Source organism: Hyperoodon ampullatus (genome assembly GCF_949752795.1).
Source record: "Hyperoodon ampullatus genome assembly, chromosome: 6".
In the NCBI taxonomy this organism is placed as follows: domain Eukaryota; kingdom Metazoa; phylum Chordata; class Mammalia; order Artiodactyla; family Ziphiidae; genus Hyperoodon; species Hyperoodon ampullatus.
Window position 1 is genome coordinate 126,213,284 of NC_136919.1, and position 19,021 is coordinate 126,232,304.

At 45.0% G+C, this 19,021-nt stretch overlaps 1 protein-coding gene across 1 annotated transcript; it reads left to right on the forward strand.

The window, feature by feature from the left end:
- Positions 1-1,631: 1,631 nt before the first annotated feature.
- On the forward strand, positions 1,632-18,481 carry CBR4 (carbonyl reductase 4; the record flags this gene model as incomplete). The annotated part of the gene is made up of 5 exons (XM_079706251.1): positions 1,632-1,773; positions 3,363-3,483; positions 4,213-4,349; positions 7,088-7,222; positions 18,303-18,481. 5 exons carry the CDS (start codon positions 1,632-1,634, stop codon positions 18,479-18,481), a joined length of 714 nt encoding a protein of 237 aa, XP_079562377.1.
- Positions 18,482-19,021: the final 540 nt, after the last annotated feature.

The window sequence follows — 19,021 nt, forward strand, 5'->3', positions numbered from 1 at the left end:
ATGCAGGAGAATCAAAGAAGGCGGGGGGGATTGAAACTGAGCAGGACCGTGTGGGACCCTCCCGGGTATAAAAGCTTTTCCATGTCACCTATTTCTCGTTCGTAGGAAAAAGGCTTTCCCCTTCCTAGACCTTTCCTGAGTTCTGAAGGGCAGGTTCAAACAGTTACTTATTAGCGGAGGGGTGCAGGAAGAAACAACAGCGCGAGACGTGGCAGAGTCCTGGTTTCTCCTCAGGGGACCTGCATAACAGCCTCATACGTGTCTGAGCTCTTCTCTGCAGGAACTAAGGTCCCACCCGGTGGAGGATGGTGACTTCAGGCCGAGCACAAGCACGGGGACCCAGACTGTTCGGAACCAGAGGCTGATGATTGAGATTGCTGGAACACCACCCTGTTACCTCACCACCAACCAATCAGAAGAGGGGTACGCACTCCGCAGACCTCCTAGCAAATGGTGCCCATAAAAACTCCTTCCCTGAAGCTGTTACTGAACCAAGTTCATGTGCCAGACACACAGTGAGGCCAACAATACCGACACGTCAGACTCTGGAGCAGAGAAAGGTTTATTGCAGGGCCATGCAAGGAGATGGGTGCCTTGTGCCCCCAAAACCGCCAAAGCATTTTTAAAGGCCAGGTGAGGGAGGGGGTGTGGCTGGTTGTTGCACATTTTGTGTAGGAATCCCTTGTTCTTGCAGCTTCTCCACAAAGGTCAGGTCACGATGCTCCTGTAAACCTCCAACTACACCACGTTATTCTTTGTTCTGCAACTTTTTATCTCTGTATGAATGGAAAAGTGCTGTCCCCTTAAAGGTCAGAGCCTTGAGCACTGGCTCTCCAGTATATTTCAGGCTGCAGGCAACATTCTTAAATCAAAGTAAAAGCAACAGAATACAAAGGTTACCGTGGAAGAAACAGACCCACTATGGAGTCAGGCTTGTTCTTCCCTCTTACAGCCCTATACGAAACATTTCTCTGCTCCAGACGCGCCCACGGTTTGGTTTGTTAGGCCTCACCCTGCGTGGGGCACGTGAGCCAAGCTGGACAACAGGAAGACCAAGGTCTGCTGTGACGCTGACTCCGGTGTCCACTCCTTCACGGGAGGACCTCAGGTCTCAGCCAAACACAACCTGGAGAGTCCATCCCGGGTCCTAACGCTGTGATCCCCGTGTCCCAACCCGGCACGGTTCTGATCTTACGACGGAACATCCAGCGTCCAGGGTGTTGGCAAAGCCGGAGCCCAGGGCCCACCGACTGCAGGGCAGCCCCCATCCCACCCACAGCACCGCTACCGTGCCCTTCCGCCGGCACCGAGACTACAAGTCCCAGCATGCAGCGCGGCCCCTTCCAGCTGGCTCTCGCGCTCCGTCTCTCTCGCCCCGGTCTCTCCCGCCCACGCTCGCGTCCGCGGAGGGCGTGGCGCCCGTAGCCTCTGCGCACTGACGTCGGCGCGCCGACGTGACGTGCTGACGGGGCGCTCTGGGCGCCTCCGCCCTCCCGGGCTCCAGTCCGGCGGCGGGAGGCCTGGGGCGGCGCTTCGGTTTGTGGGAGCCGCTGTGGTGTGAAGGCGCGAGGCCGGTGGGAAGGGCCGGCCCTTGTACCCTCCTCCTCCGGGTCTGCAGCTCCCCGTCCCAGATGGACAGGGTGTGCGCCGTGTTCGGAGGCTCCCGGGGCATCGGCAGGGCGGTGGCCCGCTTGATGGCCCAGAGAGGCTACCGACTGGCCATCGTCGCCCGGAATCTGCAGGGGGCCAGAGCCGTGGCCGGGGACCTGGGCGGTGGGTACCGACCGGGGGCGCCCCGCCTCCGCGCGGCGAGTGTGGGCCACGGCCGGTGCGGGTCCGAGAAGCCGTCGTGGATGCCCTTCTCCCCGGGCCGGTCGGGCTCACCGTGTGGGGCGCGGGGCGGGTGCGTGCGGCGGGTGCGTGCCGCAGGTGCGGCGCGGTCTGGCGAGGCTTCCCGGCGCGCCTGCGTGTTCTTGCGCGTCGGTACGTGTGCGCATGCGCAGGCAGTGCCGGCCCAGGACGTTTGCGGCCCTTCCAGTCCTGGCTGTACCGTGTTTGCTTTCCTGTGTCCAAGGCACTGACGTCACTACGGTGCTTTGGTGACCATCACCAAGGGACAATGAGATTTGTTCCGCCAGATTCCTTGTTATTGCACTTAAACTCCATTTCCCCCCGTTTATTAGGAATGGATCGTCAGTTTCTCTGCGAATTTCAGTTTCTGGAGGGTAGGAAGACAGGGTGCTGTGAGGGTCCGAGCTCTCAGCTGTTGTTGAGGTAGTAGGCGGGCCGGGAGCAGGGGCACCGGCTTCACCGTCGGGGCCGGGGCGGGGGGCACCTTTACAGGAACGTCACCGACGGCTTCACCGAAGTGATTACGTGGGCCGCGGGTACGTTATGGACCAGGGAGCATCTCAGCCATGCTTCTTGCTCAGATTCAGAGGGGCGAGAACGTGGGGGTCCTTCTGGGCTACCCCACGCCATCAGTGTTGGCTGGACAGTATGAAACCTGCTGTTGGGTTTCAGGGGTTGTGGGTCCAGCGTGTCTTCAGGTAAGAGCCGAGAGAGAGGCAGATGCTCTGGGGCCTTGCATTTCCTTGAATTACGTGGTCCATGAGTGACTGGTTTTCACCCAGGAAGTATCACTTCCCGGATGACCTACTGTCTTCGAATGTTTAAGGAGATAATTTTAATGTTAATGTATTAGGCAAGGTTAGCCAGAAGATAAACAATTGTTTAGTTTTTTAAAAAAAATTTACAGTTAAGAGTGTTAAAAAGGTGTATTATTAAATAAAAAAATGCTTTCTTTGAAGGGTAATTTTTTTGGTATTTAAACATTTCAAAAAAAAGATACGTTTAAAAAACAGGTAAGAGTTGTTTTTAGTAAAAAAATTTTAGCTTTTTTTTTTTTTAACAGCTTCCGCTTTGTCTTATCTCTCCTAATGGTCAGGCTTGAACAATAGTCATTATAATATATGTGACATAAACAAAAAAATCTTAGAGTTTATTTCAGGGCCAGGAAACCAATTCATCAAAAACCTAACTGAATTAGACGTTAAGTTTCAAAAAAACAAATATAAAACAGAGAAAACTGCTGAATTGCATAGCATGGGGTCAGTGTCAAAGCTATAAATATTGTTAGATGAATCATACAAAGTACTTTATTTCTTGTTACCCACCTGCCCCCATCCAGTTTATTAGACTGAACTCCACGAAATCAGGAATCGGGGACATAATCATGTTTTATCTCATGTTCTGGATAGAACAGATCTAGCTCGTAGTAGATGCTTGACAAATGTGTATTGAACCATTTTTAAATTCAAGTTATACTTTATTAGCAATTCTGATCTAATTTTGTTGTATAGGAGATCATTTGGCATTGAGCTGTGATGTTGCCAAAGAACATGATGTTCAAAATACATTTGAAGAGATAGAGAAGAACTTAGGTCGAGTTAATTTCTTGGTAAATGCAGCTGGAATTAACAGGTTGGTCACAAAGTTAAGTACATTTCTATGTCTTTTTTTCCTTCTATGTCTTTGAATAATATGAGTTAACATATTAATTAACTTGTTTTACTTCTCATTGGAAGAAAAACTGTATTTTGACACTTGATCTGTCCACGCACTCTTTTCATTCTTTTATATTGAGATTATAGTAAGGGTACAGTTCAGTTTTAACATTGTAATCACCACCCATACTGAGCTGCAGAACTTTTCCAGAACCCTAGCAGGCTCTCTCAGTTTCTTCCCAATTAGTACTTCCTTATAGGTAACCATGGTCCTGACCTCTGCCACCATATATGTTTTCTCAGTTAATATTAATGGGATCAGAGTGGGTATTCTTTTTTTTTTTTAATGAATTTAGGACAGAATATTTAGAATAATATAAAAATTTACTTTCTAAGCAAGGCGTAGTGTGGCAGTTACTTCATTCAAGCTATTTTGGCCACGTGGCCCTACTTTGAGCAGTTAGGGGTATGTGCCCCTCTACCTGAGTGGGGCCAGGGCCTGTCCTCCAAGGGATCCTTTCTGGCTTATCAGTTGTTATTTCAGTGCCTCAAACCAAGTTTAAAATGTGCTCTCTAGGTGTTCTAGCTCAAATATAAAGCACTTCTTGTATTCTGCATTCAGGGAAAATGTTACATATTTCTTGACTTTTTAATTTGTTTTGTTTTATCCCAATTTTAAATTACATGGTTTTTGTGTTTTTGGTAGGGATAACCTCTTAGTAAGGACAAATGTCGAAGATATGCTGTCTCAGCTTCATACTAACCTCTTGGGCTCCATGCTGACCTGTAGAGCTGCCATGAAGACCATGATTAAACAGCAGACAGGGTCCATTGTGAATGTGGGTGAGTCTGATCTCTGTGGATTTATTATTGTCTCATATACCATAAGAAAGTTATCAACTAATTTGGAACATATTTACTTGTGAAACTTGGACGGAATGTATCTTTATTATCTGTAGAAAAAGGATTAGTTTAACTGATTAATCTGTAAAACAGGAATCACCCATTTACATCCTTCTAGTGGTCAAGCAGGTGTTATATGAGTGACACCACCTGGCATTGGGAAAGTGACAGCACGAGCCAGGTGATACATGACAAAAGGTGCCCAGTGGGGAATGGCTCAGATCCAGCAGGTGGTTGCTGTGCACAAACATGGTGCAGTTTGGCCAGCTATTTGGATTTTTTAAGAGAAGTTGGACATCCTGTTCTTTTTTTAACTTTTAAAATTATTCATTTATTTATTTATTTATTTATGGCTGTGTTGGGTCTTTGTTGCTGCGCGCAGGCTTTCGTTGTGGTGAGTGGGGGCTACTCTTCATTGTGGTGCACGGCCTTCTCACTGCGGTGGCTGCTCTTGTTGTGGCTCACGGGCTCTAGGCGCGCGGGCTTCAGTAGTTGTGGCACACGGGCTCAGTAGTTGTGGCTCACAGGCTCTAGAGTGCAGGCTCAGTAGTTGTGGCACATGGGCTCAGTAGTTGTGGCTCATAGGCTCTAGGCACACGGGCTTCAGTAGTTGTGGCGCATGGGCTTAGTTGCTCTGCGGCATGTGGGATCTTCCCGGACCAGGGCTTGAACCCATGTTCCCTGCATTGGCAGGCAGATTCTTAACCACTGTGCCACCAGGGAAGTCCAAACATCCTGATTTTTATGTGAAACCGCATTTTCACACTGGGCAAGAAATTAAAAACTTTTTGATAGTGGGGGCTAAAAAGTGATTTCTACAGCGCTTGCATGGGTCACTAATAAATCTAGTTCAGAGGTCTAAGAGGAGGTTTTCTTAAGAGAACAACCTTTTCAGTTTTTTAGGATGGATGTAAGTAACTCCTAGTCTTCAGTTCACCTGCCCCATGGGGCAGACAGACTGTAGAATGTGCCTATAGACCTTAAAATGCAAAGTGGCTTGAAGTTGTATTTCAGTCTGACAGTTTGAAAATAGCAGCATGCCATCTGCCTTTTAAGTGGTGATACTGTAGAAGGCCACAGAAGGGGGATGCTGCCCTGTTAAAGTCAGTGACCCTGTTCTTTCTAATGCAGGAGATGTCTTTCCAAGCCAGAATATAGGGTTTATATACAAGGTTTAAACCAGAATATAAGGGTTTTTAAAGCCAGAATGTAGGGTTTTTCTTTTTTGAAAATGAGAAAAGGAAAGAATACTGTGCTAATAAGAAGTAGAACATTTTTGACATTTACCCTTAAAAATGTGAGAGGTCAGTTTTCTTATAAAAGCTTAGTAAATGAGTTGACCTTTGCCTTCTAACACAGCCAGATATGATTTAGGTTCTTGTAAGCTGGTACACTGGCCTGTATGTTTCACCTGATAAAGTGGGGTGTATTTGTTTAACTCTAAAATATCCCCCTTTTAAATATATATAAAAAGCCCATATCAGTCCTTTGTTTACATGCAAATTTTTAGATTCATGCTGAAAGTAAATAAAAATAGAGTACTGAAAATAAACAAGGGGACTCTTATCACAGAGGGGACTACTTTAAACTGCGAGAAAGTCCATTGTATTTCAGAAGTTATCACTCTGACAGGGGAACTGTAGCGTATGGCGTGAAATAAAGCTGCTCCAGCCTCATGCTCGGCCTTTCCTCTTAAGCCTGCGTTGTTCTTTCTTTTTTGTGTCTCTCCTTGTTTTTCTTTCTCCCCAAACCCCTTTCTCTCTCCACCTGCGTTTCCTGTGTCTGATGTGTCTTTTCTCTCTTTCTGTGCTTCATATTTCTCTTCCTTTGTCATTAACTGGCATGTGACATCTAACGTGGTTAAATATTTTAATATTGGACTTGTTGATTATAATTTGAGAAGTATTTGCAATGTTCTCTTTTTCTAAAATTAAATTACTTTCTCAGAAATTTTCTGAGGCTCTTGATTAATTTTTATATCATAAGTACAGGTTATTGGTGGAGAAGATTATTTCCCCAATTTCTCTTCTGCAAGAATTTATTTCCATACAGTTGATACTTGAATTATAAATTATTCTTTCATATTCATATAAATGAAGCCACCCAAGAATCTTTATAGTAGGCAGTACAGGTTAATACATCACTGAAGGTAACTAAATTGCAATTTTACAGATAGAGTGCAATTGAAACTTTGCTAATTTAGATTTATAGTAGTTGAAATTTAGTAAGATTTATCCTCAGATAAACTATTTATTTTAGGTGGAAATAAATACTTCCTTATGTGTGTGGTAGAATCATAAAATCAGCCTTTATCTGACTTTTTTTTTCTGGTTTTAACCATGTCCTATTGGAAGCCTTTGTAACTATTGTAGAATTTTCATCACGTTTGTCCTCCTCAGAGATGAGAATGGGTTCCTGTCACTTAATGGATCCGTTCTCAACCCCTGCCTGGCACTCAGGGCTTCCCGTGAGCTTCTTTTGGATCCTGTTTTCTCTGTGTATCTGAGGAGACTCAGACCCTAAGTCTTACTACTCAAATGACAATGGTTAGGATTCCTAATTTTAGCAGAGGACAGGGTAGAATAGTTTGTACCTTGCTTGTTTACTGTAGAGTATCTGAACATTCAGAATAGTAACCCCATTAATTGGTTTGAATTTGCTCTCATTTCTTTTTCCAGGAAGCGTTGCAGGTGTAAAAGGCAGTTCTGGCCAGTCCGTGTACAGCGCCAGTAAAGGCGGGCTAGTTGCGTTCTCACGCTCTCTTGCTAAAGAAGTAGCAAGAAAGAAAATCAGAGTGAATGTAGTTGCGCCAGGTGAGTGGGCACTTCTTTTTTCCTTTAATTTATATGCGTCTGTGGCTTTTTACAATAACAGTAGACTGTTTTTGTGTCTGTAAGTACGTCATCATCATCAGGCAGTTCTCAGAGGTGCTGGGACAGGAGCAGGGGACCCGCACTGTTACTCAGTCCTGGAGCAGTGCCACCCGGGAGGGCGTGACCTCGGTCTGATGGGACTCGGGGGGCCGGGACGCTGCATCTGTACTAAAACCACAAGAGAAACTTCTCATTTAAAGTCAGTTGTATTTAAGTTAAGAACTCTCAAGAGCTGAATGTAAGAATTTCAAGTAAGTGGGGTGGGGAGTACTGGTAGCATACACCCTGCAGGTGAACAGGTCCACGTTGTGTCCCTTTGGAGAACTGTTTCCATTTTAATTGTCTTTCTCCTCTTCTTGGGATGTTTCATTGATTTGCTGCTCACTGGGATACAGTATTTGTTCATTTAGACTTTGTCAGTTTGTCAAAGCAGAACTTTCCAAGTAATGCATCTATTACCTAATGTATTCCATACGTCTAGATTAAAGAAATAACACATCTTTATATCTAAAATATCTGAATAGCTCTATAATACAATGTGCTTTTAATAACAGTGTGAACCAGAGGAGGTAATCCAACAAGGCTATGTAGATGATGTCATTTGCACATTTCATGCAGTAATCCCCTACAACAACTGACATACTGGTGACCTCAGAGACACTGCTGGTTCTGTTCCAGGCACCGCAGTAGAGTGCATGTCACAATGAAGCGAGTCAACAAACCTTTTGGTTTCCCAGTGCATATATAAGCTGTGTTTACACTATGCTACAGTCTATTAAGTGCGCAGTAACACTATATCTATAAAAACAGTGTTCATACCTTAATTGAAAAATACTTTATTGCTAAAAAATGCTAACCATCACCTGAGCCTTCAAGTCAAGTTGTAGTGCTAACATCAAAGATCACTGATTACAGATACCACAGCAAATACAGTAATAATGAAAAAGTTTGAAATATTGTGAGAATTACCAAAATATGACACAGAGACATGAAGTGAGCAAATGCTATTGGAAAAATGGCACCAATAGACTTGCTTGATCCAGGGTTGCCCAAAACCTTCAACTTGTAAAAAACACAGTGTCTGCAAAGTGCAATAAAACGAGGTCTGCCTGTACTGCAGAAAGCCAGTGTTTGTACAGAAAAAGAATGATCGGAGGTCACATATGTTTGTCTCCAAAATGGAGAAGATGCCTTTCACTGGGTGTCACTGTGCCCCAGAGAGCTACCCCGTATTCACGTTAGAATTTCAACACAAAGAAAATTTTGAAGGAGAAAAGATATTTTACGCAGACTTAGGAGGAAGAAACATCTTTTGAAAAGTCACTCTGGGAAGTAGTAGGTTGTGACAGTGATTTTAGCTGTGGTTGCCTCTTTGGTGAGCGAAGGAGGCGCTCTGAGGCCTGCTGTGTGGTGGTGTGGGGGGGGCAGTGGTGGCACGTGGTAACAGAAGTGAGGGCACGCACGTCGGCCCCCACAGGTTCTAGCCCGTGTGCAGGAGGTATATTCCCAGAGGAGCTCAGGCTGCTAAAATCCGACCTGTTTGGGAGCGGCCGACAGTGAACGTGGTTAGAGAGGTGGGAATTTAAGGAATCTTCAGGAGTAGAAGTCACAGGGCGGGTGGGGCTCGAAGTAGAGCTGGCTGCCTGTGGAGAATCCCTCAGGAACACTGGTGTTCTTGTGAAGCCTGTAGGAAGACCAAGCCAGCAGGGCGCAGGTCACCTGGAAGACAAAGCAGATGTGATGTGGGCTCGGGACCGCGGCAGTCAGAGCCTCCTGAAGAAGGCGAGGGAGCGTTTTATAAAGCGCACCTGTTCCTTTCACTGTGCTGACTTGAGGCCCTCCACGCGAGTCGAAAATATGGATGGATTAAATAGGACGCAAAGCCAACTTAGCCTGGTTGGTCTGTTACAGGTAATTGGAAAATATTGAAACAGAATGATGGGAATTATAGTTTAGGTTGCTAAAGGATAAAGAAGCTCTCCAACTTCTGCTAAGACTTTTAAAACAAATCCGAATGTACAACTTAGAGCTGGTTTGTTGCTTTTCAAATTAGTTGCCCCAGTTTGTAACCAAGTTTATTCCGTTTGGTAGCCATCTGCACCCATGAACACAAAGCATTCTACAAAAGACTGAAGTCCCATTTTAAACTTGGATTTCCACTGTGTGCCGGGTGACCTTCAGGGCAGAAGGGAGAGGCGGTGGAGTGACTGTGGACGCACTCCTTCAAGGCAGAGCTGCAGAACCAGCCTCCGCCTGGACCAGAACAGGCACAGGATTAGGAGGAAAAACTGGTGCAGCGCAATTCAAAAAAGTTACATTGCCCCAAAGCTCCAGTTTTAGACACACGTCTCCCTTTCTGATGTCCACACGTTTTGAGGCTCCCGGGAGTAACTGAAACAGCCAGCGAGCATGCAGGCGCCAGAAGACAGCACTGTGGGTGCGCGGAGTCCACAGGATGGTGGGGGCAGGTGCGAGCACTTTAGAGTATGTACGTGAAAACGTATCAGGTGCTCCCAAATGTGAAAGGCAGAGTCTCCGGGACTGTCCTGTCACTGTCCTGTCGGAAAAGGCCAGAACCATTGAGAGTGTGAGTACAAAGTACGGTGCTTCTAAGATGAGTCAGAAACGTACCAGGTAGCGTCCCAAGGTGTATAAACCAGTTAAGCACATATAAAGTTAGTACTGGTCCAGTTAGATACACAAAATGAAAATTATGGAAGCTGCCTCAAATATCTGGGGTTCCACAGTTTACAAGCAGACCTGGGTAACAAAGTAGACTCTGGTTTTAAGAAAACAGTGCAGTTCAGTATCCAAACATAGCCTCCGGTCCCAGCGGTGACCTCAGAAATCACGTCTCTGGATAGTAGAACCATTTATATGTTGGTACAAATTTGCAGATAACAGAATAAACAAAAAAGTAGAAAAGACCTGTCCAAGGCTGACGTTTAGTCTTTTTTTTTTTTTCCAAAAGAGTTGACAAGTCCACGAATTGAACGGGTTGATGTCGGGCTGTTGGTTCTCGTGTGAGCTCTGTGGCAGTGGAGCCGGTCCCAAGCTGCTCCCCGGAGGTGTAGACAGCTGGGGTGGCTCACAGAGCACGGGGGACACGAGAGCGTGGCAGCGTGAGAAAGTGTGCACTTCGCCCAGCCCAGATGCATGCCAGAGCACACACACACACACAATTACGTATTTGTCAGACACACGTTTGTGTGTTTATCTAAAACTTATTAAAATAACTATTGATTATGGTTTTTGCTTTATGGAGAAGGAAGCCGTTAATTAGCCTGTGAATTGATACTCATAGATAAGAGTAGTTTAGAACCTGAATACTTCTAAAATGATTAGAAATAGTTCTAAAATGAGTAGTTCTAAAATGGTTGTGAAAAAAACCAAGTAATGAACTGGTGCCTAGAAAAAAATTTCTTGTACCTTATATTTTATATAAGATCTTTATTTTTAAATTTTGCACTGATTATGGGATAATGTTAGGTGGACAGGATCTTAGTGATGATTTATTCTAGTCATCTTAACTGTTTAGAAGACTGGGCCCCAAGAGACAGAGTGAGTTGCCCAAGGTCCCACAGCTGGTTTTTGGTGGAACTGTTACAAAAGCGTTACCTGTTGATTGCCAGCTAATAAGGCTTGAAAATTATGGCCCCTTAGATTTGTTTTATATCATTACAAGATTTAGGTCTTTTTGTTCTTTTGCTATTATGTTCTGTCTAAAATATCAGGAATCTTCCAATTTTATAACTTTTACCTTTACATTATTTGCCTTTTGACAAATTACTAGTTGATAAAAATCTCCTGGATTAGTTAAGAGACTAATAAAAAGGTGCTAAAACTCAAATCTACATCATCACTCATTAGCTGGTGTGATAGAAGGTTTGGTTAGTGGATTGTTGAGGACAGTGAGTGTTCTCCTGTGTCTCTGCCAGGCGCCGTGGGACCTTTGTCCCAGCTTGCTGTGGGCACTGGGGCTGGCCCGCTGGGGGCTCGTAAGGAGGAGGCTGCAGTTCACCCTGGCTGCTCTGCTCTGTGGGCCCTAGAGCTGGTGTTGCGTTTGGCACCAGTGCTGAACCAGCAGGGACCAGGGAATTGTTGGAATGTCCTGGCAGGCCTCTTGCTCTACAGCGTTCCTTCATCCCAATTCATTGTTTAGTCAGAGACCAGCTGAGTTCAAGCATTCCAAATCCATGAACATTTGATAAATGACTCGATTTAGATACATTCATTTTTGGGGGGAAAAAAAAGAAAATCTCAAAGCTGCATTGTGGTCTTGGCACTGCTTTCTGTGTGTGTGCTTTGTGCAGCCTGATTGATTTTCGTGTTAGCCGAGTTTAACCATGTACAGAGTATATTTATGGTTTGGGGCAGCATGTATGTGCTTCCCTCTTTTTTAGGGAGTGCAGTAGTGTGGGTGATGAAGAGTTAACTCTAGGTCACGATGATCCCAAAGCTGGGTGGTTTCAGGGTAGTGCAAGTGTTCCTAATCCTGATTCTAATCATTCATTCAGCCGACTTCCTGAGTGTCTCCTGTATGTGAGGGCTGGCAACGCTCCAAAATCACAAACACGAATAAGCTATTTCTGCCACAAGGAAAGAAGCACAGTGGGAAAGACAGGTGTATAGACAGATAGTTACAGGGCCATGTGGTGAATGCCAGGCAGGTCCCCCTGTGATGCTGTGGAAACGCTGGAGAAGGAATGCTTAGTTTTGTCAGAGTTAATTAGTTGTCAAGGCAACAGGCTAACTAGTGCAAATGCAGCTTGTATATAAAGGGAAATTTTATGAGTGTTAGGGATGTGTGTGTGTATAGCCTTCCCTAAAGATCTTACTTTCTAGTGCAGTTTACACTGAAGGAGAGAAAAAACCTGTTGCTAAGAAATGTGGACGCTGAGTAGGGTGGCCTTTATTGTCTTGGCCGTAGTGTAATGTATTATAGTGGCTGTGCTGTGAGCATGGTGTGAATATGCTTCATTCATTAGAAGCAAAGTACAAGTTGAAATGGTAGCATTAAATCGAGTCTATGGATTATTTATTAACTTTATTTTAGATAGTAATTTCAACTAGATTCTTCAGATTCTTTAACAGAGTTGATAAACATCAGAATTGATATGTTTATTTTTAATGTTAGTTTTCCTCGTCACCTGCAAATGGAGTTTCCAATTAAGTTAAAAACAGTTAGAAAGCAAATCATAATAGGAAAAATAAGGGACAAGCAAAATAATAAATTAGGCTATCATTTGCTGCCTAATATTTTAAACTTTTTAAAGGTGAATTAGTTGCTAAGCTTTGGTATTACATTAACTATAAATTTCTCATCATGGATAAATGTTACTGATTGGAAAATATTGAATACGAGAAACAGAATATTTGATAAATTGAAACTATATTGGATACAGTACTTTTTTTTTTTTTTTTTTTTTTTTTTTTTTTTTTGCAGTATGCAGGCCTCTCAGTGCTGTGGCCTCTCCCGTAGCGGAGCACAGGCTCCAGACGTGCAGGCCCAGCGGCCATGGCTCACGGGCCCAGCCGCTCTGCGGCATGTGGGATCTTCCCGGACTGGGGCACGAACACGTGTCCCCTGCATCGGCAGGCAGACTCTCAACCACTGTGCCACCAGGGAAGCCCGATAACGTTGCTTTTAAAAATGTGTTTTCAATAGATAACACAAGCATGTACAAAATTCAAAAGTACAAAAAGGCATAGAGTGAAAAGTGAGTCTTCTCTAGCCATTCAGTTCCTTCCTCAGAGGCAACCAACCACAGTCAGCTAGTTCTCTCTGTATTTCATATATAAGTCAGTAGAGCATATATATATATATATATATATATATATACTGTCGACTGAAAAAAAAAGCACAACCTAAAAGTTGAGAATTAGGTTTCATTTGGCAGACTTTCTGAGGACTTAAGCCTGGGAGGCAGCCTCTCAGACAGCTCCGAGGGGCTGCTCCCAAGAGGTAAGGGGGGAGCCAGGATGTAGAGGAGTTTTTGCAACAAACACCAGGTGGTCGGAACATCAAAAATGACTGTTCATTAAAGAAAACCAGAAATCTCAAGTTAAGGAGTTTAGCGCTTTTCTGTGTATGGAAAGATGCAAAGTCTGGGCTCACTGGAATCATTCCTTTGATGTGAACCTCACCTCTCTGGGGCCAGCGTCCTGTGCTTTCCTATCTATCCCATCCTGAGTCCCCTCAGGGCTCACCGCTGGGGGCAGCTGTAGTGGCTTGATGGCTGCAACAGCCTTTGTTTACTTTTTTTTTGGCGCCGAGGCTTGTGGAATCTCAGTCCCCAGACCAGGGATTGAATCCGTGCCCCCTGCAGTGGAAGCACAGAGTCCTAACCACTGGACCACCACTTTGTTTACTGATATGGCAGGCAACATTTTTCCTCACAATACATATTTTTAAGAAAACACAAATTGATCGTACTATTCACAATGTTCTGTACCTTGCTTTACTCATAGAACAATCTTCCATATAGAGGACTGGTTCACTTTTTAAAATAACAGCTCTATGGAAATATAACTCACATATCTCATCATTCACCCATTTAAAGTGTCCAATTCAGTGGGTTTAGTGTAGTCACAGAATTCTTCCATCATCACCGTGATACATTTGAGAACGTCATATTTTCATCATCCCAAAAGAAACCCTGTAGCCATGAGCATTCTCTCCCCATTTCTCTCCACTCTCCCCAGCCTTTAGCAACCACTCATCTACTTTCTGTCCCTGTCATACGAAGTGTCGTCTTTTGTGACTGCTTTGCTATTTTTAATGGCTGAGTTAAAAGATAATAATGTCTGTTTTATGGGTGCACTGTAATTCATTTAACCTGTGCCTCTCATTGGGCACTTCGGTTGTTTCTGATCTTTTGCTGGTCTGACTAGTAATGCAGTGACGATACTTGTAAGTGATTTATTTTGCACATGTGTGAGTATATATATGAGTGTCATCTTGGGACTGAACCTGCCAGGGCTCAAAGGGTATGTGCCCTTAACATCTGGACAGATGGTACAGCAGTCGTGTGTTTCTACAGGGCACCCTAAGTGTTTTGCTCCCTCTCCTCCCTTTTTTTTAGTTGCAGAGCTTTTATGTTTACTCCTGGGACAAAGTCTTGCTGGCAGATGCTTGCAGAAGCTTGCAGCTACTTAAAACAGATATTGCTTTAGGTGCTGTTGTGTGCTGTTCAGTGTGGTGTTGATTTTTTACATTGCTTCCCTGTACACTTTTACAAGCGTAATATTAGAACATACAAATTTGTTCTGGTTAAAATCTTGGTCTAGATTTTGGCAACAACCTTGTTTTATCTCCCTAAAAAAGTGTCTTGGATTATTTTAATTCCTTCTAGGTCCTAGGAACTTATATCAGAGAATGGACATCTAAGCAGAGAGCCGTATTAGGCAGTGCACATCCCACAATTGGTAGTACTGGTGTCTAAAACTGGCTAAAGTCCTGGCGTCTTATTTAAATATAAGCTCTCTGCTGTATATCAAAATATTCAAGACTAAAATAGTGACCAGGTCATATGGAAGTGAGATGCTGTTTATTTATACTCTATAGGTAGCCAGAAATGGGTCAAGGAAGTACATTTCCTTGGGAGCTGACCCAATATAAGCGGTCACTGGACAAGAACCACACACCTGCTTTTCTGAGAAAGCGTATCCTGTTCCTCAAGGGCTCCCGTCTTTCAGAAGTGCACTGAGCGTGTCGTCACGGGTGTGGAGCCGCAGCAGCGGTGTCCTCGTTCTCAGGTAGCCGAGCGCCTGTTGCTCAGTTCTCTCGCTGGCTTGAGGAGTGACAGCTTTGCAGCCCGCCGAAGCCTCTAACTCCCATAGGTGATCCACAGTGACGTCGTCTGTGGACAGTGGCACCAACTGGGAGTCTGTAATTTTTATAACCCAGCTTGAAAGGTGTTGTAAATATATATGTAGTAAAATGAGTAGTAAAGTGAAATTTCCAGAGCTTTATAAATAAAGTGGGAGAATGCTATGGGAGAGCATCCTCAGGGGCCGAGGAGAGATCATACATTGGGAAACAACACAAGCACAAAAACGGGTGTGTGCAGTGTTTACAAACTACTAATATCTCTGCTCAGGTCCTACGAGATCTGATAGAGAGTCTAGGAGACTTTATATGCAGTGCCCTGGTTGTGGATGTATTTAGAATTCAGGACCATGTAATTCATGAGCTGTAGCATAAAATGATAGTGAAATCTGGTAGAGCCTGGACTACTTTATCGCTAGAGACTAGCTTCATGGTTTTTTTTTGATTTCTGATAAATTAGGGGACGATATATATGAATTTGAAGAAGCTGCAGATAGAGTTTTAGTTTTAGTAAAACTGCTCTGTGTGAGACTGTAGTGGTGGATACATGATGAGATGCATTTGTCAGAACATAGACCCGTCCAACCCAAAGGGCGGCCCCTGAGGTAAACCATGACTTCACTTAATAGCGTATGAGTGCTGGTTCACCAGATGCAGTGCGCTAAGGCAGGGTGTTAATAATTGGGGGGTGCAGGGGGAAGGCAGTGTTTTATGAGGTATGTGGGGACTCCCTCCACTTTCTGATCAGTTTTTTTGTAAACCTAAAGCTGCTCTAAAAAATAAAGTCTATTAATTTAAGAAGAAAAAAAAGCTGCTGACAGTGAGAGGACGGTGCTTGCGTCTGGGACAGGTTCCTGCTCTCTGTATCCGACATCGTGGTCCAGGAGAAGCCAGCGTTGGGGACGGCTTCCCTCCCTCTCAGCCTGGCCTCCGCCCCCAACTGCACTTTTAGGCCTTCAGCACAGGGTCCAGCGCTGGCCGGCAGCTGTCCTGTGAGGCCTGTCTATCCAGCTGTCCGTTCCCAGTGGGAGAGGCCGTGGAACGCCCCCGTGAAATGACGCCCTGATCCTCCACTCGGTGGGAGCAGTGGAGGGAGAGCCGGCCCGCGGGGCGGGGGCCTGAGCAGCCTGACGCTGTGCTGGACCCGCGGGCTCCACTCTCTCCTCGTCAGATCTGACCCCTCACGGACGTGAGTCCAGGCCGTGGTGTCTGGACGAGGCCTGTCTCCTGTCAGAAGCACGCGTGTGTCAGTCTGTCTGCCGCGGTGGCTGGCTCCCGTGGCTGTCTCTGGAGGACCAGGTCTGTCCCACGGCCGCATCTCCGTGGCAGAGGCCTGCCTGCCTTCTCCCCGTTTCACTGCCTGAATCTCCCTTCCTGTCTGTGGTCTGCCTTCCCGCACCTCGCGCCCTGTTCCAGATCTGCCTTTTTCCCACGGTAAAAACACTTCCGGTGGCCTCTCACAGACCGCGTGGCCTTACATCCCCCAGAAGCTGGGCACCTCAATTCCCTTCAGCACAGCCTGAGTAACAACCCGGATGAGCATCCACCTGTGCTTGCTGAACAGGAGCTCTTCCAGCCACGCGGCTGCAGTGTAAGAACTGAGGGCCTTTGAGGGGAAATACGACGACCCGTGATGAGGCGTACCTTCATCCTGGAGTCGTAGCTATGTAGAGCTGAAGTCTGCCATTCTCAGTCTTCTGCCCCTGTTTGACGAGACAGGAGCAGCCTGCAGTTTAGATGGTGCGTGCTGCCCAGCTGTTAGCTTGCAGAGTACAGGAGAGCGGGGGACGGAAGCTAGTGGGGGGCGTCCTCACCCAGTGCCCTGCTTGCCACGAAATGCCACCTCTGAGAAGACGTCAGCAGAGCCACCGAGAAGTTGAGCTAACCGGTAGTCACGAGGTCTTTCTTGCAGCGCGTTTTTACTGTAGTTTATTGAGGTCTGTTTTGTTTTTTAAGATTAAAATGCACTATTGATTTTCTGCCGAGGGTTGGGAGTTAGTGGGGAAATATTTTATGCCAATTTTGCTAGAATTCAAAACAACCTTAGAGTAAATAATTGTATCATGAACTCTTTGAGAAGATGACCTGGATATGTAAATGTTAGATTCGTGATTTATTCAGTCGGCGTTGTAAGCATGTGAAGTGCAGTCTCTTCCTGATTCACTTTCTGGGGCACCTTTGACCCTGAAGTGTTTCCAGAGGCTTCGGATCCGGGGGCCCTGCGACCCTGCTTGTTGGGTAGCCGCAGCCCGTGCAGTACTGGGATCTTCCTGTAGGTGGAGCTTCGCTCACAGCGCACCCGTGACGCGGTTTCATCACAGCTGTACTTTGCCTTCTTTTTTTAAGTCTAAATGATGAGTAGCGTACAGAATACTGATTATAGAAGTTATTGGTAATATGTATTCATATGTATCAGACGAATCTCACAAGATTTCCGTAACAGATATGCAGTTCTTCTGTGCTATGAACCATTTAGAGCTGGTGCTCCACGTGTTATGGCGCTTTAACTACAGCTCTTGCTGCTTGAGAACATGTTCTCTGCGAGCCTTACTGCACACAGCGCTGCCGTGTTAACTTTAAAAGTTTAAAATTTTCTGTGTATGCTTGCATCAGGATTGGATAATTCCATTAGATTTTTTTCTTACAGGAACATTGGAAATACTGGTCTTTCTAATCATCAGCTATCTTAGATATAGCACATGAAACTGATTTTTGACAGAACTGCCAAATCAGGTCATGTGACCACGTTTGTGATGCTTTCCTTCTCTCTACTACCCCACTCCTCCCCTAATCAAGTGAAAATTAATCACTTGTGTGGTTCTTTGTGTTCACCTCTATCAGGATATTCACCCAAGTTCCTTTTGTTATAATTAGGGGTGCAAGTGAGTGTTTCCTCCCTAGGTTACAGGTTCCTTAAGGAATGGAATTTTATTTATGTTTATATCTATCCAATCATATTGTGCTACGAGTTGGGTCAAATATTTTAGCATTCAGTAAATGTTCATTGGGTTAAATTGAATAAAAAATGAGTGCTTGGGTACTGATTGCTAGCAAAACTCTGTATTTCCTAAACAAGGTTTACTAATCATCTCAAATTTTCATCAGCGAATTTATTTATTTTTTTTGAAATTGAGCAAGCGTCTTAGTGTCTGCCCTTTTCAACTAAATGAGCAAACATTTCTCTTTCAGGATTTGTTCATACAGATATGACGAAAGACTTGAAAGAAGAACATTTAAAGAAAAACATCCCCCTTGGGAGGTTTGGAGACCCCCTTGATGTGGCCCATGCAGTTGTGTTTCTTTTGGAGTCTCCGTACATTACCGGGCACGTCCTGGTGGTGGACGGAGGCTTGCAGCTCACCATGTAGCCAACTGATACGGCTATTATTAGAGTCAAGGGCACACAGTGTTATACCTGCATTCGCTAATCAAACCTACTGATGCTACAAATGTTGATTTCCATCTTTATATGAATATGTCTGTAGAGGACAGTATGTGACCAGCTGTGCTTTCTAAATGACACGTACCTTCCAGGCTGCAGCAGTGTTAGTGTGTAGTCACCCTCGGTACCCACAGGGATCTGCCCTAGGAGCCCCCGAGTCTTCAGATGCTCCAGTCCCTTACATACCGCAGCCTCCATAGTATTTGCATATAACCTATGTATACTTTTTTTTTTTTAGTTTTCTGCTTTATAACAAAGTGAATCAGTCATACATATACATCTGTTCCCACATCCCTTCCCTCTTGCGTCTCCCTCCCTCCCACCCTCCCTATCCCACCCCTCCAGGCGGTCACAAAGCACCGAGCTGATCTCCCTGTGCTATGCGGCTGCTTCCCACTAACCTACGTATACTTTAAATCATCTTTAGATAATGCATAATACCTAACACAGTGACAAGGTTGTGTAA